Below are 24,390 nucleotides of genomic sequence, written 5' to 3' on the forward strand. Positions count from 1 at the left end.
TCACTGAGCTCGTTTTACTCAAAATTCAATATTTCAGGAGTTCTTGACGAAAAACTGATTTTGGGAAGCTTTAATCCACGGGGGGGGGGTTAGCTCGTGGGGTAGGGGTGGGGACTTTTAGTAATTGCATGTTGTTCAGCATACCACCCCAGACAATATTCACCAAAAAAACGTTTGATAGCAATAATGTTTGGGTTCACCTATTTTTTTCTGCTATGTATTTGACTGGGCTAAGTATAGGTACCTGCTTAACCTGCTTATATTATTTCTCATTATGTTTTTTTTCTTCAGATTATCAAATTAATACTGAACTGAACGTAGATAAACTTCAACCTACAAGCTTAATTAGTTGTATGAGCAATTAATTTTCCAATCAGTAGATTTTCACAAAATTATAACCGTAATTTTAATGCATCGAAATTCGTATTAAATTTAGTATGCTAATGATCGTCGTCATGAAATGATTTTTTAATTTGCATTTATATTTTTGTTTGCCCAATTTACTTACCGTTAAAATGAAGAGTTGTTTCAAGTTTATAATTTTTTGTGCAATAATTGGAGGTAAATTTGCTCGCGTGCAAATCGATATTTGAATTTAAATGCAATAATTTATTACAAGAGTACGATTGTTATATTATTTTTCAATTCTAGTCAGTTATGGTTTTGGTATTTCAAATCCTTTTGCGAAGAAAGATAAATCTGTTACGGAAACGGAATCAAATGCAACAACAGCAGGAACTATTCAACAAATCAAAGATTGTTTTGAAGATTATGCCGAGTTGGGATGTTTTGCGAATATGGCTCCGTGGTATTCGGCTTTTAGGCCATTTCCTATACCAATGAGTCCGAAAGATATAGATGCTAAGATTTACTTGTATACAAGGTAAGTTTATTCATCAGAAGATAGGTATAATTTTAAAAAAATAAAAACCACTCAGGTCTTGCTGAAAATTGGTGTTATAAGTTACCTACTCAATGCAACAAGCAAAACAATCATTCAGATAAAAATAATAATAATCAAAACTATGAGTCGTGAAGTTGTTTTGAATTTTGTTTTTGATGATGTTGGCAAAAAAAACATCATTCGTGAAAGAATGTTTTTTTTTTTTTAGTTAATTTCTAAAGCTGTGTATTTATCTAAGTACATACATTCAACATGTTAATGACAGTGTTATCAAAGTTCATAGTAGCGAAAACAATATTTTCAATTTTCAAAGAATCATAATTATATATCTATGATGCTTTAAAAATTAAATTCAAAAAAAGTCATCACCAATAAATTGGGGGAAAAAAGGGAAAAAACTTTAAGTAAATTAAAAAATATTACCTAAGTACGTAAGTAATACCTACCTATATATGACGTTTTTAATTTCTCAAATTTCCAAACAATACATTTTGGTAAGTATACTTATCTCTAATCGTTCTGCCATCAACAATTTAATAATTAAAAAAAAATAAAAAACAGGAAATAAAGCAAACTTTTATCTAATGAATAAGGTAACAATAGAACTGTTTAATTAACCTTTGGTATCCTCTTACCTAATGCTATATTATATTGCGGAAATTTGTTTATAAAAATACTTACTTAGGTATAGGTACTTATATTCCTTATCATTTGATTTATTAATTTTTCAGCAAATTACCGAACGAACGATACACCGTCAAGTTATGGAAAAATATTTCCATCGAGGGATCAGATTTCGACCCAAAACGTCCTTACACAGCATTTATTACGCATGGATTTTCTAGTAACGGTAATAAATCCTGGGTGAATGATTTGAAAGATGCATATTTGAAAAACGTAAGTGATCTAGCTAGGTATTTTAAGAGTGTTACTGTTCAGTCATTAATCTACATATAAACTTTTTTATTTTTTGCAGAGAGAAGCCAATGTTTTTATTGTTGATTGGGGTAAAGGAGCAAGCGTTTGGAACTATTTACAAGTCGCTGCGAATACTCGCGTTGTTGGTGCTGAATTGAAAAGGTACCTACCTACCTACCTACCTACATAGTATATTTAAACATGTATAGATAACATGTTTCAGCAAATATTTGGTAGTTCATCTTCAATAGGTATAAGAAATTGATCTAACAAGGTTGCCAAACGTTGAACAAAAAAAATTTCTTAGCCTGGTTTCTTTCACGACTTTTGAGTAGATAAATTTCAGCTGAATTACTTCAAATTTAATTTCAGATTTGCCAAATATCTAGTCGATGATTGGCAATTGGATCCAGCGCATATTCATTTCATGGGACATAGTTTAGGTGCTCATATTTCAGCTTATGCAGCCAAAGGAGTATCAGGCGTTGGACAATTAACAGGTTTGTGGAATAATTTAAGTTTCCACCGTCCTCATTTGATCAATATCGTGATCTAAACTTGATATTTGATTTTTCTCTTGACCCATGAGAGAGACAAAATGAAATTTTTTTTTCCGTAATTTTTAGCTTTCGACCCAGCTCAACCGGGATTCGAAGGAAGCCCAATGGACGTCCGACTCACCAAAAATGACGCCAAGTTTGTCGACGTAATTCATACCAATATTAGACCTGTGATACCACTATTAGGGTTTGGTTTAATTCTTCCAACCGGTGAGACGTCATGAATTCATTGTTTTCTGTGAAGGCTGTTTTGTTCACATTTTTAATTCTTTAGGTCATATCGACTATTACATGAACGGTGGAGCTTTACAGCCAGGATGTGTTGCACCCCCTATTAACGAAGTTAACCTGACAAGTATACTTGATTTGGGCAAAATCTCAGTCGATGGTACAAATACCTACTTAATTACATTTAATTAAATTGAAGATATGTGTTCTCAAGGAACCATAGTTGATGAGATGAGATTCGTTTTGTTTTAATCGAGTTTTTATGCGTAGTAATTTCCAGCTGGGTGGCTTGTTCGCATGGTAAATCGTACGAGTACTATACTGAAGCTTTGCTCAGCGATAACTGTACATTTTGGGGACATTCGACTGGTTACTTTGGCACCGCTGTAGAGTATGTGTCATGAAATTTGTAACTATACTAACACTACCTACTTTATGAAACTACATAATAATACTTCGCTTATTTACTTATGACCTACCTACTTTCTTCCTTGTTATAGTATTGCCACCTTCGGTAAACTTGGTTTGGTTTTGGAAAAATTTGATAAATGCACTTTAGATAAATGTAGTCCAATAGGCTTGGAAGCAGAAACATATCCCGCTAGAGGAGCATTTAGTATTAGTACCAATACCAAAAGTCCTTATTGTGGTGAGTTCCATTTTGATTTTTAATTTAGACGTAGCTTACTTTGAAAATGAGTTCTTAAAAACTGCCATTTTAATACTATGTATCACAGAAAGCAAACCCAAGATTGATGAACAAATGAGAGAATTACTTCAGAAAAGATTGCTGCAAGGAGATAATGTGTAAGTTTTTTTCTCGTGTTTTCGATTTTTTTATCTTGTACTGGTTTAAATTACGTATTATCAAGTTCATTATTTGTTTCGATCAAAGAATAGTGACGCTAGAATGATTGACACACCTTTACCTATCTATGGTTTCTTCATAATAATTTCAATTTTCTTTTCATATTTTCTAGCGAAACCAAGAACAACACGAAGGGAACTCTTGGAACTTTGAAAGATTATTTCAAATCATCATCCTAAACCAAATTACCAAACACGAGTTGAGAGCATCAGTAGAAAATAACGAAACGTTCATATTAAGTTGTTATTTTACAGAACAAAATGTTAAAACGCATTTATATTAATTTTATTTTCTTATCAACAACTTTCATAAGTGTTATTAAATAAACTGTCTTATAGGAAATTTAACTCGTCTTTTTTCAATGAAAGAGCAACAAGCGTACAAAATAGATACCGAATTTTAAACTCGGAAACATCGAATTACTTGATAAAAACGCCTTCACCTCGCTTCATTTGCGAATTGCGAAGTGAAGATCCTGCAAAATTGTTTGCATTTTGTTCGGTTAACATTCGTGTTGATAAAATTGCATAACCAGTTTGCCGTAAAAACGCTACCTACCAAACAAGCAACTCCACGTTGATTTCACCTTACGCTTTCCTATCGGTTTCAAGTTCCTGTTCTTTTCCTCATATCCTTCATCCGGTGGGGGGGGGGGGATTGGAGAGAACGAATTGTTTTAACCAATCAAATTATGGGGTGTCATGGTGTGGCAGGGAAGGGGGATTTAAAGTGATATTTCACAACGGTATATCGTTTAAAAAGTTGCATCTTATGCAAGATGAATACATTTTCTTACTTACATTGGATTTTTTTTTTAAATCAATTACCACAAACTGCACCTAATTTAATTCTATCAAACTTTTCTAGGAAGAAAAAAAACTAAAAATAATGCCACCGATTTCGTTATTTTCCTACACCATATTCCTATCCATTTTAATGCTTACTCGATGTGCACACTGGAATGTCACACAACTGATTATTTCCGTTACCTAATACAAAAGGTGTAATTATATTTACTCGATTATTATAATTATTTTCAATGTAACCCGTGAATTACGAGGAGAGAAAAAATTACACCAAAGTTGACGTGCCAAGAGTAAGTACGTATAAATTGCGTTAAATGACACTGTGATTTTTTTTTCAACAGTAACTATCCGGAACTAATCAGACTGCGATGTGGGTTTTTATTCATCACCTTGTGGTTTTACTTCATCATAATCATTTATTTATTTTTAATATGTACGTAGCATTCGAATGCGCGAGCTTTTTCAGTATGTATGTTTAAAAATGAGTGATTTTTTAATGTCAATTTGAAGGAATATGTTTACATTTGGAGTTGTAGTATTTATAGCGTCCTGGATGATTCGATTAAGTTAGCGAGAAAATTATCTTTTTCATAATTCAAGACCCAAATATGCATCTCAAGTTATTGACATTTTTTTTTTTTTTTTTTTTTTTTTACAGATTTTGCAATTGATTTTAGAAATTGTTACGAAGATTTAGGATGTTTTCCTACTGATCCTCCTTGGTTTTCTTTGGCCCGTCCATTTCCAGCTCCTTCACCTCCGAGTGTAGTTAAAGCACGAATATTTTTGAGTACAAGGTAGGTACCTATAAAAAAAATTCTCCATTGATACTTGTTTTTTTTTATTATTATTTTAGTTCGGATACTTATTTTTTTTTCGCAGAAGGAATCCAGCATATAAATATAGGGTTGAGTTAAGACCAACGATAGTGATTCCTACTGATGCATATTTTGATAGAAGACGAAGGTTCAATGTGTTTATCATTCATGGATATTTAAACACTGGGAATGTCTCGTGGATTGATCGACTGAAACATGCATATTTGAAAAAAGTAAGGATTAAACTTGAGAATTCTAACTTAATTCTCACTCATCGTTTATCTGCACATTTTTTACACAGAGAAATGCTAACGTGTTCGCTGTTGACTGGGGAAATGCAGCACTTACTGTTAATTATATCCAAGCTGCATCTGATACTAGAGTAGTAGGAGCTGAATTAGCCAGGTAGGTATTTGAAATTTTTTTTTTATTTTAATTTTAATGATGCTTACCTATCCCTGAATTGTTTCATGTCGTCTACGAATGATCTAAACATTTGATAAAAACTTGTGATTGTTTGCAGATTTTTAGATTACTGCCACAAACGTTATCGAATCAATTTGGATGGTGTTCATTTGATTGGCCATAGCTTAGGATCTCATATAGCTGCTTATTGTGCGAAAAAATTCAACGGATGAATTGGCAGAATAACTGGTGAGCTCATCGTTCAGTTCAAGATTTTTTTTAAAAATCGAATAATGTATTATTTAGCATCTTCATTGAATAGCTACCTACTTTATACGGAATCATATATGCTAGGTTTATTTTTGTCTAGGTTTGGATCCAGCTCAACCGGGTTTTGAAGATCTTGACCCAATCGTTCGCTTGGATAGAAGTGATGCGAGATATGTCGACGTTATTCACTCAGACGCCAAACCTTTCGTTTTATTTGGTTTAGGAATCATGTCTCCGATAGGTGAATAAATTCTTCATCCTAGTTAGATTCAATAAGAAAAGATGAGGTAGATGATATACCCGTAGGTTAATGCTGTATTTGCATAGGGCATGTAGATTATTACGCTAACGGGGGCATCACACAGCCCGGATGCCCAGTCAATGTGGACAACGCGAATTTCAATTTAAATAGCATCGAAGATTTTGGAAAATTCAATTTCTTCAGTAAGTCATCTTATCTTATATTACGTTGATCGTATGCACTCATGTGGTTCTAGACTTCATTATAGATCATCTATACCTTGATAGAGTTCTTTGTCTCTTAGACACTTTTTTTTTTCATTATAATTTCGCAAAAGAGCTATTGGAAGCATCGTTGCTTGTGCACATCTAAGAGCAATTGACTACTTTACTGAAGCATTAGAAAGCGATTGTATCATGTGGGCCAAGCTTTCTCGAGTCCATGTGAATGATATCCTGTGAGTTCTCTCTTCACATGTTCAATAATTAATTTATGATTATCGAAGCTAAAATTTATCGCAATTAAATTCAGACCAGGTGACGGATTCATTGTACCTATTCTGCCAGTAGTGCCAATCTCATGGAAGTGTGACACTTACACTTGTTTGCCTCTTGGACTGGAAAATGAAATGTTTCCTGGAAGGGGAGTATTTTCTTTCACCACTAATCCATTAAGCCCTTTTTGTCGTAAGTAGGCGTATTAGTGTCAAAATTTCAACTCAAAAATCACTTTCAACGACATGATTTCAAACTTTTCAGAACCTGATTTACAAATAACAAGAGTAATGAATGATATTAGAAAATATTTGCCGGATATTTTGAGAATTTTTTATCCAAGGATTGGTAAGATGAACCGTGAAATATGATGATGAGAAAGATCGTCATTTTCGAACACGAAACACCGATCATCGAATCCGTAATTTATAATAATAGAGTAGGATAAAATGAGTATAGTATATTCGAATTTTATAAAATAACATTATTTTGACAAAAAATATCACGTAGGTAAGAAAAAATGATAATAATGAGAAAGAAATAATAAAATAAACAGTATCACAAAAGTATAAACTTAATAGAAAATTTATAAAATGCACGTAGAATAATAATACAAACTCGTAATGACTAGAGGTACAAGAAACATAACGATAAAAATACTAATTGACGGGTATAGGAGTATTGCAGTTACCATGGTAAACATAAACAGGACCATCGCAGCGTGAAAATTTATCGAAAATATTCGCATATCCGTGATTTTTCCACCACTGGCATAGCTGACGGTTCCAGTTGCAAGGTAACTGATACACAATATGAGGATTTTCAGCTGCCAGCAAAGTATAGAAGTCTTGATCTCCTAAATGGCCCTGAAATATGACGAAGAGATTTTCAGTTATAATCGTACATATGATACTTAATATTGTAAATCCGATGATTCGTTTTAAACCAGACTTACTTGAAAAATATATTTTTTAGTTATCTCCGTTACGTATGGTTTAGAAATGTAGTAAGCGTACTGTTTCGATTGTCTGATGCGATCCAAGTGCATAAGAACAACTCCACTATTGACGCCGGGAAATCCATCGGGTAAAGGCGCACCAAAAGTCGTATTTTCATTAACCTGTAGGTATTTCCATAGGATATGATGATATACTGGACTGAGCTCAGGAGCAAGGGCGAATAACGTCTCGTTACCAAAACTATCAAACAAATAATTTGTAATCGTATTAAGAAAAATATTCGAATGATTAAAGATACAAATTATTTCGTAGGCTGATTACTTACTCGTCAAAATATCGATACAATTTTTCGATATCGTTTTGAAATATCATATCGACGTCCAATAATATCACCTTGCTGTGGTATTCCGGTGCTATTTTATACAAGCCGAGGGATAAATAGAATAGAGAATCGCTGTAGTAAGTACCTGGCCGCGAGCTGAAGTGCTCCTGCATTACGTTAGTTATAAACGAAATCTTGGCCGAAGCATTAGCAACGTCGTGGAATGATACCTAATGAAATAAAAACATTAATCGTTGTTATTGTTCAATAATGTTGAGCTTTTCAGAGAAAAAACATGAATTAAAACTTATATACCTCGTAGAACTTATTACGAATAGTTTTACGTTTAAGGATCTCTTGTACGAAGCTGCGACTCTTAGCGTCAGTTAGAATATTCAATGAGATGTGATGTTTGGTATGTTGCAGAATAGAATTTGAGAATCCTTCGAGCTTTCGTAATAAAAGTGAATCGTAATCGTCAATTTTCAACATTATACACCAGATGTATATGGGTGGTTCACTTGACTGGTTTGAAATCGAATCGATGACCAGCTCTGACTCTTGGATCACTTTACGCTTGATGTCTAGCATTCTGAATTGTTTGAGGGGAACGTAATAATAAAATAAGATGAAGAAAATCGTCACCACAGTTAGTTTAACTAATACATTGTACAATGGTTGCATTTTTATAGATGAAATCGCCAGCTGAAGCTGAGGTGATCAGATACAGTTATTTGACACCAACATTGTAAAATAATGAGCTTCGTGTGCAATGATGATGGATTCACTGATCACACGAAATGAGAACACTTCACTAGTGAATATGAGATCTTATAATAAAATGAATTAAATACCAAAATATGGAAAATGGTGAACAAATTGGAATTTTGAACAAGTAACAACAACAAATTCCAGTTGAATTTGATAAGATTCAGCGAATCAATGCTGCCACTTTTTGAAGCTTAAATAAATCTTTGATTTTTTTCCTTCATCAAAATTTTTGGAATTGTTCAATAAATCGTACATTTTACCTACTTCACCGATTATTAAACCACCTCAAACACGTAAAATGAGTAGAAATTCGAATTACATACAACATTGAAAATATATAATTGGATTCGAAAATATACAAATTACTCGCTAATATCTCACAAAAATATTAATAACTAAGCGAAAAAATGAAACTAGGCTGCTGTTCTGAGGACCTTTGCAGCCTTGAGTTCATCCAATTCTTTACGTTGTTCAGCAATAATCTTCGTTCGTTCTTTTAAAAATTCTCCGTACTCTTCAGGATCTAGATGGCGGACAATTTCAATTCCACAAGACCGTGCGATGCCGACAAACCTTTGAACGATTTCTTGCAATGGTACACAATCGAAAGCTTCATCTTGCGATTTAATTTTGGCTATTTCGTATAAATGTCTATGGGTAATTTTACCGGCAATTTCGCGTCCTGAAAGCAAACATGATTAATCAATCAACGCCCGATAAAACGACAATACATTTCAACCTTTCGATAAGGTAATATTACCCGGTTTCATAGCTGCTCTATTTATTCCGGCGGCTTGTTTTAAAAAGTAAACGGTAGGAGGCTGGTTAATAGTTATAAGAAATGAACGATCAGCGTTTACAGTACATCTTGTAGGAAGAGGTATGCCTTCTCTGATATCTTTGGTTCTTTCATTGAACTCTTTACAGAACTGCGCTATGTTAATGTTTCGCTGTAACAGTTTAACGTATTGATGAAAATTTCAACCGGTAAATTTACAGAGATCAATGATCTAAAATGAATTACCTGTCCTAACATAGGCCCTAGAGGTGGACTCGCCGAAGCCATACCGGCCGGAATATTTGTTCTGAGCTTTCCATGGTTCAATATTTCTTTAACAACTTTTTTTCCTCTAAAATATTTAGCTACCATTTTACAAACACACAATTTTTCAGTTATTGGGTACCTAAAACACCACTGATCTTCGATTTTTGAAAACAAATTTTTCTTTTCACCGTTCACGTTGGTTGATAAAAAAAAAGATAAGATTTTTTGACAAAGCAGTGTTGCAACCACAAATGAACAATGTTTCCCATGTTTCCCTCATTCCCCCCTCCCTTTCCACTTAACAAACTCCGTCCGCTCGTCACAAAATAGAACACATTTGTCAATTGTCATCAGTGTTTAAATTAAAAATCCGCCTAATAACTAATAAGTCATTGTTATGCAATAAATGAATTTACCGAAGAGTCAACAAACTTTCTTGGAAATTCGAATAATCACGTTCCCTATTCACATAGGTGCTAAGAGTTGTAGTATAGGGACGCCGTTTGAAATTTCGAATAGTAAATAGTAATCTGTGCCCAAATTACTCATCTGTTGAAGTTGAAACCAAATGAATCGACAAATTTCATGGTTGAATTTATTAAAGAATTATTGAAAAATCTGTATATACAACTTAACACCATAAAATACTTCACACGAATGTCGTGGATAATTTTCCCCCTTAGATTTATCGCCTTCTGGATGTCGTCGATTTGACTCTGAAATACAATTGAAAGTGTTAGAATTTGCCCTCAAAAGTAAAACACACAACATCTAATAAATAATATAAGTAACACGTACTTGCGAGCTGTTTTAACAAAACACCAATCTACAGTTATGGGTTGTCCCAAAATATCGGAATTATTAAGAGCTTCTTTCGCCGCAACGGCTTCTTTATACGATTCGTATTCAATTAAAGCGTATCCCTAAAACAATAATGGTTCATCGTAACAATCTACGATACCAACAAGTTGAACGCGGTGGGGCTAAAAATAAATTTGCCTTACTTTCAAGAAACCAGTTCTTCTATCTAAATTCAAATGTAAATTTTTGATTTCTCCGTACTCCGAAAATTTATCATGAATATCGTCTTCTTGTGCTTCTTCATGAACACCAGTTACGAATAAAATCCAACCTTCGACAGCTGTTAACAAATAGCATATTTGAGAAGCTTTGAATTCACTCATTTTTCTGATTTTTCGATTAATTTTCATCGTAACTTACATCTTTGTGGACCGAAATCTTCTACATCGTTATCTGCGACCCGATCGTACTGTTTGAAGCGTTCTCTGGCAACTGCGTCACTTCCAAACCCTCGGCCTCTTTTCTTCCTAGCTTTTTCTTTGAGCATATTAACTCTGCCTGTAATTATACAAGCATCGCAGAAGGGCGAGTTAGTCGTAGATACAAGTTATGTAAATGAAACATCTTTTAAAGGCAGGAAATGGATGTAAACTTACGGTCTCCATCATCGTCCATTTCGAAATCTTCATGATTTTCTAGATCTAAAACGTCGGCCATGGTTTTATATGTTTAAGTAGACTTTAAAACACCGAATTACTCTTCAATTGATTAAAATTAATTATAAAATAAGCAATTAATTGCATAAAACGATGAAAAATGTTTCTCGCGTTGACTGTTGTGAAAAAATTTTTCTGATAATATTTTGGTTATCAAGTTCAATAATGAACAGGCGTGTATTTTATTTTGCCCCGACTGTTTCGTGATGACGTCATCAAAACGTCATTCAGGCATACGGTCAATTTGCCATACGTCAATCTGAAGATGCGTTGAAATTTCAAAATTCTCAAAAGGTAAATTTTTCATTTTGTGATTTTCGTGTTGGTAACATTGCAAAAATGTTTTTTTTTTATCTCTCGAGAAAAAAAACAGCGATGTCAAAAAATTTGAAACCGAAACCGAATGAAAATTTTTCAAATTTCATTTTCAATTTATTGCTGTAAGTTTTCCTTACGAGCGTTTTTTGATTGAAGATTTCACAAGAACAATTATTCGAGAGGATTTTTCAATGAGAAGACAGTAACTTGGTGAGTGCGTTCATTGTAATTACCCAATTCATTCAATCCTATTTTACGATCATTACCTAATCAGTATGCTTATCTGCTTGTCATCGCGAAAATAATTGTTAGAATTCGAATGTCATTGTATACAATGCATTGTATCGCATATATAAACCGAGTAAATACGTTAAATATTCAGGAGCTGAAAACATCGTTTTTCCTCGTCTTGTGCAACTTTCGATTCACCCTGGCTAATTTATGTCCTCTTGAGTTGACACGAGTATTACAAAAACACTTGTTTACAAACAGATATCTGGTACTGATGTCGTTTATCTCGAATTAATTATTTTCCTCAAACCCGCTTGAACATCTGCGTAGCATCGCCTAAACTAGTTTAGTGCATGATTTGATTTGGTATATTATCACCAGTCGAGTAGATAACCAACCGAAGGAATGCTTCATCACTGAAATATTTCTTCAACAAGGTTCGTTGATGGCCTTCATTTTTATACGTAAATGGCAGAGTATTGGTTAAGAAAGTTAACGATGATTGCATAGAAATTGCTAATTAACTAATTGCAAAGGTCAGCGTAGATTTCACTCCTTTGACCGATTTCTGATTTACTGAAATTATCACCGAGTTATTCGCGATACTCGGATGAGTGACCGATGTTGAGTTCGGTGTTTTCTTTTAAACATGAAGTTGCTAATTTTTATTTTACTTTTGATTTTTTCCAGTTGTCATACGATGCCGAAAAATACGACTGGATTATTGAGAAGTTTGAGATCGCTGTTTAAAAATACCAACTACGTGAGTGAACCTCTTCACGCATACATTGTACTCTCAGATGACGCTCATCAGGTAACAGAAAAATAATTCTACAATACGTGATTTCTTCGTGAATTTGAATCCTAAAGCAATTAATGAATATTTCAGAACGAATACATCACACTTCGAGATGCTCGTCGAGAATACATCAGCGGTTTCTCCGGATCTGCCGGAACAGCTATCGTTACAGATACGAAAGCAGCTATGTGGACCGATGGAAGGTATTTTTTACAAGCTACTGCCGAACTTGATGAAAACTGGACGTTAATGAAAGAAGGTATATATTTCCTTTTAAGTAAAACACTCGGATCATTAATTAGTTCAAATTGATTTTCTAAAATTTACTTCTATCTTAGGTGTTCCTGAAACTCCTACGAAAGAGGAGTGGCTCGGTAAAACTCTTCCAATGGGAGCTAAAATCGGTTTCGATCCGATGACGATGAAATATTCGCTATGGAAAACGTTACAAATAGAATTAGAAAAGCGAAACCAGACTCTGATTCCGGTGAATTCAAATTTAATTGATTTAATTTGGGAAGCTCAACCTCTTCCTCCGACCGGACTGGTGGATCCTCTACCGTTGAAATATACCGGTATGTATCAATCAGATCTTCAAGTTTTGTGATATTTTATACTGAATAATGAAATTAATTTCAGGTGTCACTTGTGGAACCAAGGTTAAAAACGTTCGTAATAAAATGTTTGAAAAAAATGCCACCGTCTATCTAATAACCGCCCTCGATGAGATAGCTTGTAAGTGTTTGAAAAAATAATTCATATACAAATTGGTATCACGATGATTGATCTGAGATATATTTTCAGGGTTGTTAAACGTTAGAGGATCAGATATTCCATTTAATCCAGTATTTTTCTCCTATGTGATTGTAACGCCCAACGATGTACATTTCTTTATCGACGATAAAAAATACACGTCGGTTGTTCAACAGCATTTCAACGACGAAAACCTTACTGTAACTTTACATCCTTATGAAAAAGTACAATCGTTTTTATCAACATTGGTAAGTGTTTAAATTATTTTTTTTTTTTTTTTCGAAATTTTTGAAATTGAAATAATCGTGTTATTTTTAGTTGGCTAGTGATATTGGTCAAGAAGGAAAAACCTGGATAACCAGTAGTTCGAGTTACGCTTTTGCTAGTATGGTACCTGAAAAACAACTACTCACCGATGCTTCGCCAATCGCTGTTATGAAATCTATAAAAAATGAAGTCGAAACTGAAGGTAATGATATTAAAATATTAATGAATAATTTGAATAATTTCCTAATTAATGAATCGTTTTTCAATCATAGGGCTAATAAACGCTCACATCAAAGACGCAGCTGCCCTCTGTTGCTACTTCGCCTGGCTGGAGAAAGAAGTTGCATCCGGAAACATCACTGAAATCTCCGGAGGTGAATATTTGGAAAACTGTCGTAGGTATGTTATCTGTCGAATTGAACTCATCGAATTCATTACCTATCTTATCCACCTTTCATCGATTAAAACAGGAAACAAGAAGACTACGTTGGACCCAGCTTCGATGTGATATCAGCATCCGGTTCGAACGGAGCTATCATCCATTACAAACCAAAACCGGAAACGAATCGAGTCATCACAACTAACGAATTATATTTATGCGATTCCGGTGGCCAATACAAAGATGGAACCACAGACGTAACCAGAACGTTGCATTTCGGTTCGCCTTCTCAGTACGAAAGAGAATGCTTTACCAGAGTTTTCAAGGGCCAGGCTGCTTTAAAAGCTGCATTATTCCCCGAAAAAGTCAAAGTAAGTTGTAATGGTTCAATGAGACCGTAATAGCGGATCAATTCTAATGTATTTTTATGTCATAGGGCAACGTTCTAGATACATTGGCTCGTAAATTCCTGTGGGATGTTGGATTGAATTATTTGCACGGTACTGGACACGGTATCGGAGCTTATCTAAATGTACACGAGGGTCCTATGGGTATCTCGTGGCGAGAATATCCCGATGATCCTGGTCTGCAAGTTGGCATGTTTTTATCAAATGGTAATTTTCCTACAAAAGCTCGAGAAATATAGTTGTATCAATCCGTGGGAAAATAATTAAATTCTTTTCGCTTTGTTTACAGAACCCGGTTATTACGAAGATGGTAAATTTGGAATCAGATTGGAAAATATAATTCGTATTATCCCAGGTGAACCGAAATACCCGTCGAAAACTAGATATCTTACTTTTGCCGATGTAACTTTGGTTCCTATTCAGACGAAATTACTTCTTCCTAATTTACTCACTAAAGAAGAGGTCAGTTACTCGTTTTAAGCTGAGTGATTTTCTCGATTTTGGAAATTCTCGTTGTTAATATTTCAAGTGTATTTTTCCAGATCTCGTATTTGAACGAATATCACGAATTATGTCGCGAGAAAGTGGGCCGTCTGTTGAAAGAGCAAGGTGAAACGGAAGCTTTATCATGGCTCATGAGAGAAACCGAACCAATCGGATGAATATTTTGAGCAGAACGTTAATATTGTTAAAAATACCTCGTTTTTCGTGTGTGATCATCTTCTAGGATTATTTTCATTTTATTTTTTAACGCCATCGACTATTCGAGATTTTTGTAAAATTTCATTATCTTAACTAAGTTTTCGTGTGTATCTATATTCGAATGGTATTCATCGATGTAATTCGTTTTTTGTTTATATGGAGGGGCAAAGGGAGGGATCGATGTGATTTTTATTTCAATTCATTATTGTGAACTAGTCCGATAAATGTGTTTTATTATTTTTTCAATTTAAAATGTGTCAACTAAGTATATAAAAATGATACCAACGATGATTTTTACCTAATTGTAGTCTTTGATTTTGATAATAATATTCAACATAATCGATATGGAATAATTTATTGTTACCATGTTAATGTATTTTTATCTACACGCGGACTGTTTTCTGAATAAAATTGATTATACCAACGACGATGTTTTACTATCGAGTTTTCTTCTTTCGTTAGTAGTGGTTTGCTCAGGTATTGTTCATGATTTCAGATCACGTTCGAACTGAAATCAATACGAAGATAACTTGATATTGATCAATTATTCAAGCAACTGAAAATTCGTCGAGTTTTTTCGAGTTATTCGCTCACTATTTTTGTAGAGAGATTGGATTTTTTTTTTATAACTCGAAGATAAATTTCGTACCGTCAATTTGAAAAATTGTGAACTGACGACAAAACATGTGAAGACGATGAATCGAATAGAAACAGAACAACAGCATCCAACAAAATTATACAACAAATTATTTTTTCGAGAAAGAAGATTACAAAGCGACAACAACGTCTGTACTTACGTACGTATGATCTACTTAATATTCGAATAACGTAAACTAAAAACTTTAATATACCATAGAACAAATAGATGCGAAATGATTACACATTAGCTAAGAATGTTCCATTGGCACGCTGCTCTTCCCAACGTTCGATCCAAAATGAGGGACAAATACCGGTGTAAATGTTCTTGAAATAATCGCACGGTTCGTAATCGGGTCCTCTCAATTTACGGCAGCGGTAGTAATCGACGAATGAAACGTAGCAGTACCTTTTACAAAACACAGAATGTCAAGTCAATTCAGCTTTTAAACATACTATGTACACAATCGGATAACTTACAAGTACATACAGGTAATTTAAGAATCACAGTCAAGAAATACCAAAAAATACCTCATCCCTTTTTCATACATCACTACGTCATCGTTGAATACAATTGATACAAAATGTTGTACGCAGAAAATAAATATATGTACATGCGAATGAAAAAATGAAAATAAAATAATACAATAAATCGTACGAATAAATTAAAACTTCAGACTGAACGTGGATTTCAAATTAAAGCCACGATTATCTTCACCAACTCCTATGTAGAATCCGTCATCATCCTTGAGATCTTTATAGCGTTGACCGCCGGAAGGTGGTTTCGGACTACTGGCAGCTATCGCCTTCCTATAACCAGGTTCGCTTTTAGACGGCCATGTTGGAAACATAGCTGGCTCAGTCGGTGGAGGATGTTCGCTGAAATAGTCGTGTTTGAGAGCAGTCTCGGCTGTAATACGTTTTTTGGTATCGTAGGTTAGAAAACTAGTCAACAAATCGTATCCGATATCGCTCACTATACTCGGCACAAATTTTGATTTAATACTATGCGCAGGAAAATCGGGGAATATCGCTCCCTTTTGAACGAGCGGAAGATCGGGATATTCCGGCCAGATTCTCGCATTAGGTGTACCAAGTGCTCTAAAAATGCGATTCAATTGATCGAGATCGGATTTACCCGGGAATAATGGTTCCATGCAGAGTAATTCGGCGAAAATACAACCCACCGACCACATATCGATACAAGTGGAGTATTCTTTAACGCCTAGTAACAGTTCCGGAGCTCTATACCAAAGTGTGACTACAATCGGCGTGTACTGTTTGAGAGGCGATCCATATTCGCGAGCTAGACCGAAATCTCCTACTTTTAGAACACCCGTATGGCTAAACAGCAAATTGGATGTTTTTAAATCACGATGTAGAATCCAATTATCGTGAAGATGATTGACTGCTCGAAGTAACTGTATCATTAAACATTTCACTTCGCTGGGGCTAAAACCTTGCTTTTTCTGTTTCATCGTTTCCATCAACGATTTCAAATCGTGTTCGACGTAATCCATGACGATGAAAATTTTATCCATATTACTACCTACTACGATTTCTTTGACGGTGACGATATTCGGATGTTGAGCTTTCAACAAGGTGTTTATTTCGCGCAGCGATGTTATAGGAAAACCGTCCTTTTCTTTTTCCATTTTTAATCTTTTCAGAGCGACTATTTTATCGGTTCTTTTTTCTCTGGCTCGATAAACCACGCCGTAGGTTCCTTCTTCGATACGATTCAAGCATTGGAACTCTTCGACACTACGACAGCCTTGAATGGCCGGAAAGTAGCACGGTAACGTATCCTTTTCCAGTTGAATATCTGCATCGATATCGTTCAACGCTTGCACCATCGGAGATGAGTCTTCCTTAACCGAACTATCTTTAGTATCTTCGTCGTCGCGAGTAATCGATTTGTCCACATTTTTATCATCTTCATCGGCATCTTCCGAAGTGCTGTTAGACGAACTACTGGTCGAGCTACTGTCCGAATTTGAATCGCTTTCTGAGCCGGACGATTCGCTGCTATCGGAACTGTCTTCGCCTTCTTCTTCCTCTTCTTCTACTTCTTCTTCTTCCTTTTCGTCGACCGGTTCAGGCGCAGCCTTAGGTGTAGCTTCTTCATCTTTCAAAACCGGAGGTGATATTTCGACATCGACTACGGTCTCTTTTTCACCTGCTGAACTTCCTGAGTCTTCTGAAACCACAACCATGGACGATTTGGAGTGTCTGGAATGTTTAACTTTTTCGGGCGGACTAACTGCACGATCTCGACGGCGAGAATCCGACGACGACTTATGATGACGTCTACGTTTCACTTCGGGTTCTTTGGCGTAAACTTCGACTTCGGGATCTTGATGAGAGCGTTTTTTACGATGTTCACGATGAACGTGATGCGAGTAAGCTTTTTTACTACGCGGATACTCGTCGTTGTACTCTTTGGCAGCGTAGACTTCGACTTTAGATTCTTGATGAGAACGTTTTTTATGATGTTCGCTATGTACGTTGTGATGCGAGTACGCCTTTTTGCTACTGCTGCTACTGCGACGATATTCTTCTTCTCCTTTCGGTTGTCGTTCTGCTTCGTAAGGTTTTAAATGGGCGTGATGCGAGTAAGCTTTTTTTCGACGGTATTCTTCTTTCATTCTATCTATATCGTGGCCTTTTAAATAAGCTCGCGACGATGATTTTCTGCTCGAATGTTTCTCCGGACGTCTATGACGAGAGTGTTTGTAAACCCTGGCTTGGGGCGGTTTAATTTCTAACGATTCGCCGGCATCTTCTTCGTCGTCATCTGATATACTCAGATGGGAATCGGAAGAATCATTCTTCTTGGTAAAACGACGCTTACTGCTTCGGTACTCCATCGAGTCGTCACTTTGGTCATCCATAATGGGCACCTAGGCAAGGTAAAGCAATATAAATGGTTAAGATTAGGCAGAGAAATCAAAATGATGCGAATCGTAGGCGGACAGTCCCATTCAGCGGTAGCATCGAAAATTCAACCGAGCGTCGATGTTTTGCTTCAGACCATATTCGATCGTAGCTAAACAAGTAGGTAAGTATTATGAAAAATACTCTCAAATAAATTCAAATAACGTGAGTAACAAAATGAATTTTACGTGTACATTAAATACTCATCAAATAGTAATTAGATTGTCGAATTTAATCGATTTCAAAACACTTGATGCTTCGACTGAAAAAATGAAAACGTGTAATATTCGTAAACTTGTACCATATATCAATGACAAATTGTCCACGATGAATCGACAATCTATAACAATTATATCGACAAAATACAAAAATTGAACGATATTTTTCGTTAAATAGATACCATATACATATAACATTCGCATGTACAAAATCACAAACTTGATCAACACGATGACGGTGACGATGAAAGGGAAAAAATCAAATTTCAAAATGAGATGACATAGTATCAATGTAATTTTACTTGTAAGAAAAAACCAACTAAACCACCAAAAACTTACTTAGTAATATCGACATTGGGAAAGCGAGGATCGTAAGGAACCGGTTTCCATGTAATCAACGGATCTTTTGTTTGATCAATACTAACATTTTTAATCGGATCGTTATAACAATCCCTATATTCGGCTAATTGTTCTTCAATCGGACTTTGAGAATTAGCTTTAGCTGGGTACACGTTTTTTGCAGGCATTTTGCAAAATTCCAATCTGTAACCATATTAGCGATTACATCAATAAATGGAAATTAAGCTCATCAATATACTTAAATACAAAATTAACATAGCAAGACTGATAAGATAAGGTACACAATATCATCTAAACATAAATCAACTTGTTCTCTCACACAAGTAAAGAACTGGTATAATTTTAGGTACCCAGTCTAAATTTACTAAAATCTTTAATCGAAACTGTACGCAGAAGAGATCTTTTCAAAGAATTCAATTCGTACAACTTTTCATCTCAAATCGAGACGATGAATTGCATTAAATGGTGAAATAGCAATAACAAAATTTCCAGTAATTTACTAGAAAAACTTATGTCTTATGGCTTACCAAGTTAATAATGTATTTGCAGTTCGAACAACGAGCTACGCATAGTAGAATTATCAAGAAATGACACTGTAAGGTTGAATTTTCGATGCTTATACGTTCAGAATTACATGAACAAAAGACTATTCGATTCGCTAAATAGGACCGATCAATGGCTTACATCCTTAATGTAATATAATTAAGAACATATAATAATGATTAGTTATAAATGCCTAAAATTAATAAAGATATCCATATAGCTTACCGGAGACAGAAGGGTGTTCTTGAAGGGCAAAATTGAAACAAACTACTGCTTGTATAACGGTCGTTGGTGAACTATATCGAATGATTTATTGGTTTTACTAATTACACGAAATTAAAACTACTATCTACAAAATTTCATCTCCTAACGCGTTTCTTCAAATTCGAGAGCACAATTTTCACGTTTTTCCAATTGGAAAAAGCACACGATAGTAAGACGATAGACGGTCTCTTACCGCATAGGATTGAGAATAGTCAGTTGAGTTATCAAAAGCTACGGCTCTTTTAAAATATGAAGTTAAAATGTCAACGACGTTAAGAACAGGAATTAAAACGTGTTGAGTTGTGATAATGATAGTTCAAGTTTTGGTTGGACCAACTTTCACCAAGATGGAAAATAACAGCTCAAAAAGTTTTCGCACTTTTCCCGATTCGCGATGGAATGGAACTTTCAGATTCAGTTTTCACAGATAACACCCCCCTCCCCACTAGACGTTAAAGTGCACTAGTTTTTTTTTCCGGTGCAAAAACTCGGAAGTCATCGGGTACAGTCGGAAATACTTCGTTCGACTTGTTCTATTTCTCTAGTGTGATAACTGATAACTCTAACTCTGTTCTGCTTTATAAAGGTGAAAATATAAAATACCATTATGTACTACATAATATGATTACTTATTCAGCATTTTCCATAATATTAATCGTTATATGGATCAATTATCATTTTAAGGTGGGTTTTTAATAAAGTTAAGCCTGATAGTGTTGATACATATCATTCATCAACTGAACATACTATACGAAACATATGTACGCAAATTTGGAATATATGAGTTGAAAAACAATTGTCAAAAGCTCGGAAATACGTAATAATCTACTTAATTCAACTTGTTTACTGTTTTTTCATATTTTCTTTCTCAGTTCGCGGTGATTTTGTCAATAATCTTCGCCTCTGTACGTAGTGATAGTGGTTTTTCAATCAACATCAACTCAACTATCAAGTAAGTTCATATGAACATCATTAGTATTAGGCTTTAGTTTTGGAAAAAGAAACCGAAAATTACTTGACATCAAAAATTTGAATTTGAAAAACCAGTGTCAGGGAAGATTATCATCAAATAAAAATAATATAATCAGGGAAGAACGGAAAGATGACGAATTGACGATCAATTGATAAATACAAGTTGAACGAAGTACCGCCGACAATACCCGACGGCTTCCGAGTTTTTGCACCGGAAAAAAAAACTAGTGCACTTTAACGTCTAGTCCCCTCCCCTCTGTTTCCTTTCTGAAGTGAAACACATCAGTCGGCTCGAAAATTCTCTTTGTAGCTGGGTGACCGGAAGGTGCAAAAAAATGGAATAATCATTTTTTTTATGTTTAAATTTGTTTTCCGACAAATAAAAACAAATATTTTCGAATTTCCAAGACAAAAAAATCATAAAATAAAATTCAAAATCATGTAAAACCATGTAAAAGTCTGGAAATGAACGTTTTAAAAATTCTTTAATTTAAAAAAAATTAAAAAAGACGGGAAATTTCGTAGTTAAATATTGGTAATTTTTTAATGATGGAAATTTTTTTTTTTTAAAATAACGTTTTGCAAATAAATATTGTCAAAAATTCAAAATCCGTTAAAAAGAAAATGACAATGTCCCCGAAAGGCGAAAACAAAACTCAACGAATTTTTCACAAACGCAAAAGGCAAAACGCAACTAACGCAAGACGTCGGAGGCTCGGAGAATTCGTAGAATAGCAACTCAAACTACTGAGCTTTCATCACTCATCAGCAGGGTTGCCACGATCCGGATCAACAATGATCCGGATCATTGATCCGGATCATCTTTTTGTGATCCGTGATCCGTGATCCGGATCATTTTTTCAGGCAAGATCCGTGATCCGTGATCCGGATCCTTTTTTTATACCATGATCCGTGATTCGTGATCCGTTGAATTTGCCATTTACGGATCACCTATCACGGATCATTTTTTTGATGATTTTTGGAGAAAAAGTGTGCTTCTTTAGCAATTTTTCTGAAAAGAAATGTGATTTTTTGTCATTTTTTCTCAAAACAGCAAAACTTTTGGTCAATTTTGGAAAAAAGTGGTATATTTTGGGATTTTTTACTGCTTAATGACAAATTTTGGCCGTTTTTCTAGAAAACAAACATTTTAAAATGATCCGCAGAAATTTGATCCGTGATCCGTGATCCGGATCACTTTTTTGAGCATGATTCGTGATCCGTGATCCGGATCATTTTTTACTTGGTGATCCGTGATCCGGATCATTTTTTACAGCTACGATCCGTGATCCGTGATCCGGATCAATTTTTGAAAAACCGTGGCAACCCTGCTCATCAGTACCGCAGTACGATACCTAGTCAAGTTCTCTCTAAAATCTTTGATTACCAAATAGTGATGTTGATATTTAGAAAAATTTTATATCGATATATCACGATATTTTTCCAACAGATATCGATATATCGTCGATATATCGATATCTTCAATATTGCCTTGAAAGTACCTATTTTTCCCATTTGTATACTCAGTCATTTAAGTTTAATTGCGAATTAACAACTGCAAAAAATTTGGTACGACAAAAAGTTTTTTTATAGATTTTTAAAAAAGTGAGAAAATTTTTTTTTGAAAAAATTTTAAAAATTTCTTTCTAATTTCAATTTTTACTCATATTTTTGGCTGTTTTCGTGCATTTTTTCCTCAATTTTTGACGATACGATATATCGTCGATATTGATTTTTCATATCGATATGTCGATATTGGATCTCATATCGATATATCGTTTAAGATATCGATATATCAACACCACTATTACCAAACCAAAACGTTTTTCAATATTGGTGAAAGAACATCAATGTGAGAGGAAGGAACGCCGCAAAAACAGTTTCGCCCTCAAAACTACGACCAATAGTCAATAGAATTTTTTCCATCGAAAAAAAAACCATAATTACCGAAACATCTCCAAAGTTCGAAGGAAACCCTCAGGAAATCTCCAATCAAATTCGAACCATTGCAAACATTATCTACCTACCCTCAACATTTTTATTTACCACAATTTGACAAAAAATTAAAAGCTCGTAAAACTTACATCCGATCAACTGAAACTAAGTGTCGTTTCATGCACGATTATTCTTAGTTTGTTCATCTGTAATAATAGATACCGTTATTTTACCACTGTCTACTGCACTTACATTACGTCAAACTGACCGCCACCCTTGCTATTTTTAATGTCTTTAATCGCGATACCACCAAATAAAATACCCGAATCGTAGTTTCAAAGCGTTGTATTTTCTCGATGGATCCTTCCTTATATTCAAACAGAAGAAAGCAAATTAATAAATTCCCCACATTTTCATTAGTGAAACTGACACCCCTGCGGCATACGCTAATGCTCTAGCATCTTCCTTAATGGAATAATTTGGTAACTTATTCAGCATGTGGCTTTCTAACAGAGGAAATTTATCCGCAATATGCTCCTTAACGTGATTGGCAAACAGCTTCCTGCGTGTGTTCCTCGTAGGAGCCGTAGATTCTTTATCTGTAACATAGGTACGAAATATTATAAAATTAATTCGATGGTATCTCGTCAGTAAAATGTATTCTATTCATATGTCAGTGTCAGTCGTTTACTGTGAACTTGTGGTTCTTCTGCGAACTCGGATTCATCGGAGGATGATGGGGCTGGTTCTGGCAGCCCAGATAATTTCGCCTCCCTGTCAACGGAAGCATCCAATCATTTAAATACCTATTTTTGTGGTCAATATATTCCAAATCAATTGTTGAAAAAAAGTACTCACTGGCACTTAATTCTTCTTAAAACACCCTGTCTCTGATCATCAGAGAACTCGAAACTATCACTCAGTAAGTACGCTTTGAAATTTTCTGCGAAGGATGCGTGCGTGTACACCATTCTGACTAGGTATTTACGAACATAAAATTATAAGAAGATTTGAATTAGAGTAAATTGTCTTAGTTGTAGCATTATCGATACAATTAGGTACATATAAAATAGTTCAAGACTATTCGGAGTGCTAACTAGTAATCATGATTAATAATTAACATGAAATATTATTACATGATACTCACCTCGTCGTCGTATTTCACCTTCTCTATACATTATTTTTGTTGAAGGAAACAATTGCATACTCATATAGGTGAAATCTGTATTATTGAATACGACTTACATTAACGAAAGACATCGTTGCTACTAGCCACACTAAAACGGTTGTTCGAAAATATTTTTAAGAAACACATGATGAAATCGGGCAACTTGATTTCATTTTCAAATAAAATCATTTTTTTTACAAACAGCCTTATCTAGGTGGTGCAGAAGGTGTGGTAAATACGTTATTATTCAAGCAAACAATGTGAATTCAATTGAGACGGTAAAATTGCAGATATTGTGCGCTCACAACTTTAAAAGCGCTCTGGAGGCGGAACAAGGCATTCTACGGAAAAATGAAGTCGAGGAAAATCTTGTAG

General features: G+C 34.7%; 8 protein-coding genes and 1 long non-coding RNA gene across 11 annotated transcripts; 4 read left to right on the forward strand and 5 right to left on the reverse strand.

The window, feature by feature from the left end:
• The first annotated feature begins 328 nt into the window (after nt 1-328).
• On the forward strand, nt 329-3,820 carry LOC135844192 (inactive pancreatic lipase-related protein 1-like). Its single transcript, XM_065362334.1, has 11 exons — nt 329-561; nt 652-883; nt 1,636-1,801; nt 1,881-1,984; nt 2,195-2,322; nt 2,449-2,592; nt 2,657-2,770; nt 2,881-3,001; nt 3,111-3,259; nt 3,348-3,417; nt 3,591-3,820. Exons 1-11 carry the CDS (start codon nt 516-518, stop codon nt 3,655-3,657), a joined length of 1,341 nt encoding a protein of 446 aa, XP_065218406.1. The 5' UTR covers nt 329-515; the 3' UTR covers nt 3,658-3,820.
• Nucleotides 3,821-4,926: 1,106 nt separating this feature from the next.
• On the forward strand, nt 4,927-7,373 carry LOC135845183 (pancreatic triacylglycerol lipase-like; the record flags this gene model as incomplete). The annotated part of the gene is made up of 9 exons (XM_065363648.1): nt 4,927-5,081; nt 5,167-5,335; nt 5,404-5,507; nt 5,626-5,738; nt 5,878-6,018; nt 6,105-6,221; nt 6,358-6,475; nt 6,550-6,704; nt 6,777-7,373. Coding segments are annotated over 9 exons (1,179 nt in total), but the record flags the coding sequence as incomplete, so codon positions are not given.
• Nucleotides 6,958-8,724, reverse strand: Xxylt (Xyloside xylosyltransferase). Its single transcript, XM_065362337.1, has 4 exons — nt 8,109-8,724; nt 7,797-8,023; nt 7,468-7,711; nt 6,958-7,378 (listed from the first exon to the last, which is right to left on the reverse strand). Exons 1-4 carry the CDS (start codon nt 8,475-8,477, stop codon nt 7,172-7,174), a joined length of 1,047 nt encoding a protein of 348 aa, XP_065218409.1. The 5' UTR covers nt 8,478-8,724; the 3' UTR covers nt 6,958-7,171.
• A 155-nt stretch (nt 8,725-8,879) lies between these two features.
• On the reverse strand, nt 8,880-9,831 carry mRpL11 (mitochondrial ribosomal protein L11). Its single transcript, XM_065362338.1, has 3 exons — nt 9,589-9,831; nt 9,325-9,514; nt 8,880-9,246 (listed from the first exon to the last, which is right to left on the reverse strand). The coding sequence occupies exons 1-3, from the start codon at nt 9,712-9,714 to the stop codon at nt 8,978-8,980; spliced, it is 585 nt and encodes a 194-aa protein (XP_065218410.1). The 5' UTR covers nt 9,715-9,831; the 3' UTR covers nt 8,880-8,977.
• Nucleotides 9,832-10,190: 359 nt separating this feature from the next.
• Nucleotides 10,191-11,272, reverse strand: tsu (40S ribosomal protein S12 homolog tsunagi). The gene is made up of 5 exons (XM_065362339.1): nt 11,067-11,272; nt 10,831-10,968; nt 10,614-10,750; nt 10,408-10,532; nt 10,191-10,325 (listed from the first exon to the last, which is right to left on the reverse strand). Exons 1-5 carry the CDS (start codon nt 11,125-11,127, stop codon nt 10,295-10,297), a joined length of 492 nt encoding a protein of 163 aa, XP_065218411.1. The 5' UTR covers nt 11,128-11,272; the 3' UTR covers nt 10,191-10,294.
• Nucleotides 11,273-11,488: 216 nt separating this feature from the next.
• Nucleotides 11,489-15,409, forward strand: ApepP (Aminopeptidase P). 3 transcript variants are annotated; one of them, XM_065362329.1, is made up of 12 exons: nt 11,489-11,654; nt 12,366-12,489; nt 12,565-12,733; nt 12,813-13,049; nt 13,114-13,209; nt 13,279-13,475; nt 13,546-13,696; nt 13,767-13,893; nt 13,965-14,244; nt 14,310-14,487; nt 14,570-14,742; nt 14,823-15,409. In XM_065362329.1, the coding sequence occupies exons 2-12, from the start codon at nt 12,376-12,378 to the stop codon at nt 14,940-14,942; spliced, it is 1,842 nt and encodes a 613-aa protein (XP_065218401.1). In that variant the 5' UTR covers nt 11,489-11,654; nt 12,366-12,375; the 3' UTR covers nt 14,943-15,409. The 3 variants fall into 3 exon arrangements, with proteins under 3 accessions (XP_065218401.1, XP_065218403.1, XP_065218402.1); XM_065362331.1 differs by lacking the exon at nt 11,489-11,654 and adding an exon at nt 11,836-12,211; XM_065362330.1 differs by lacking the exon at nt 11,489-11,654 and adding an exon at nt 11,836-12,112.
• Nucleotides 15,410-15,999: 590 nt separating this feature from the next.
• Nucleotides 16,000-20,394, reverse strand: LOC135844189 (cyclin-dependent kinase 11B-like). Its single transcript, XM_065362328.1, has 2 exons — nt 19,902-20,394; nt 16,000-18,521 (listed from the first exon to the last, which is right to left on the reverse strand). Exon 2 carries the CDS (start codon nt 18,510-18,512, stop codon nt 16,284-16,286), a length of 2,229 nt encoding a protein of 742 aa, XP_065218400.1. The 5' UTR covers nt 18,513-18,521; nt 19,902-20,394; the 3' UTR covers nt 16,000-16,283.
• Nucleotides 20,395-20,496: 102 nt separating this feature from the next.
• LOC135844198 (uncharacterized) lies at nt 20,497-21,315 on the forward strand. Its single transcript, XR_010558467.1, has 2 exons — nt 20,497-20,624; nt 20,813-21,315. It is a non-coding gene; the product is annotated as an uncharacterized LOC135844198 (long non-coding RNA).
• A 1,861-nt stretch (nt 21,316-23,176) lies between these two features.
• Nucleotides 23,177-24,355, reverse strand: LOC135844197 (uncharacterized). Its single transcript, XM_065362340.1, has 4 exons — nt 23,995-24,355; nt 23,706-23,823; nt 23,539-23,621; nt 23,177-23,446 (listed from the first exon to the last, which is right to left on the reverse strand). The coding sequence occupies exons 1-4, from the start codon at nt 24,056-24,058 to the stop codon at nt 23,241-23,243; spliced, it is 471 nt and encodes a 156-aa protein (XP_065218412.1). The 5' UTR covers nt 24,059-24,355; the 3' UTR covers nt 23,177-23,240.
• Between the last annotated feature and the right edge of the window lie 35 nt (nt 24,356-24,390).

This window comes from Planococcus citri, chromosome 4 (genome assembly GCF_950023065.1).
Source record: "Planococcus citri chromosome 4, ihPlaCitr1.1, whole genome shotgun sequence".
In the NCBI taxonomy this organism is placed as follows: domain Eukaryota; kingdom Metazoa; phylum Arthropoda; class Insecta; order Hemiptera; family Pseudococcidae; genus Planococcus; species Planococcus citri.

Bases quoted from the DNA above. Each gene is read 5' to 3' on its own strand.
- LOC135844192 (XM_065362334.1), top strand. From the start codon at position 516: ATGAAGAGTTGTTTCAAGTTTATAATTTTTTGTGCAATAATTGGAG. The intron at 884-1,635 runs GTAAGTTTATTC...TTAATTTTTCAG, and splicing joins AAGATTTACTTGTATACAAG to CAAATTACCGAACGAACGAT. The intron at 3,418-3,590 runs GTAAGTTTTTTT...CATATTTTCTAG, and splicing joins TTGCTGCAAGGAGATAATGT to CGAAACCAAGAACAACACGA.
- Xxylt (XM_065362337.1), bottom strand. From the start codon at position 8,477: ATGCAACCATTGTACAATGTATTAGTTAAACTAACTGTGGTGACGATT. The intron at 8,024-8,108 runs GTATATAAGTTT...TTATTTCATTAG, and splicing joins TTCGTAATAAGTTCTACGAG to GTATCATTCCACGACGTTGC. The intron at 7,712-7,796 runs GTAAGTAATCAG...TTTGTTTGATAG, and splicing joins TTGTATCGATATTTTGACGA to TTTTGGTAACGAGACGTTAT.
- mRpL11 (XM_065362338.1), bottom strand. From the start codon at position 9,714: ATGGTAGCTAAATATTTTAGAGGAAAAAAAGTTGTTAAAGAAATATTG. The intron at 9,515-9,588 runs GTAATTCATTTT...AAACTGTTACAG, and splicing joins TAGGGCCTATGTTAGGACAG to CGAAACATTAACATAGCGCA. The intron at 9,247-9,324 runs GTAATATTACCT...GTTTGCTTTCAG, and splicing joins TAGAGCAGCTATGAAACCGG to GACGCGAAATTGCCGGTAAA.
- tsu (XM_065362339.1), bottom strand. From the start codon at position 11,127: ATGGCCGACGTTTTAGATCTAGAAAATCATGAAGATTTCGAAATGGAC. The intron at 10,969-11,066 runs GTAAGTTTACAT...GTATAATTACAG, and splicing joins AATGGACGATGATGGAGACC to GCAGAGTTAATATGCTCAAA. The intron at 10,751-10,830 runs GTAAGTTACGAT...ATTTGTTAACAG, and splicing joins AGATTTCGGTCCACAAAGAT to CTGTCGAAGGTTGGATTTTA.
- ApepP (XM_065362329.1), top strand. From the start codon at position 12,376: ATGCCGAAAAATACGACTGGATTATTGAGAAGTTTGAGATCGCTGTTT. The intron at 12,734-12,812 runs GTATATATTTCC...CTTCTATCTTAG, and splicing joins CTGGACGTTAATGAAAGAAG to GTGTTCCTGAAACTCCTACG. The intron at 14,488-14,569 runs GTAATTTTCCTA...CTTTGTTTACAG, and splicing joins TGGCATGTTTTTATCAAATG to AACCCGGTTATTACGAAGAT.
- LOC135844189 (XM_065362328.1), bottom strand. From the start codon at position 18,512: ATGGATGACCAAAGTGACGACTCGATGGAGTACCGAAGCAGTAAGCGT.
- LOC135844197 (XM_065362340.1), bottom strand. From the start codon at position 24,058: ATGAGTATGCAATTGTTTCCTTCAACAAAAATAATGTATAGAGAAGGT. The intron at 23,824-23,994 runs GTGAGTATCATG...GTAAATACCTAG, and splicing joins AGGTGAAATACGACGACGAG to TCAGAATGGTGTACACGCAC. The intron at 23,622-23,705 runs GTGAGTACTTTT...TTCCGTTGACAG, and splicing joins TTAAGAAGAATTAAGTGCCA to GGAGGCGAAATTATCTGGGC.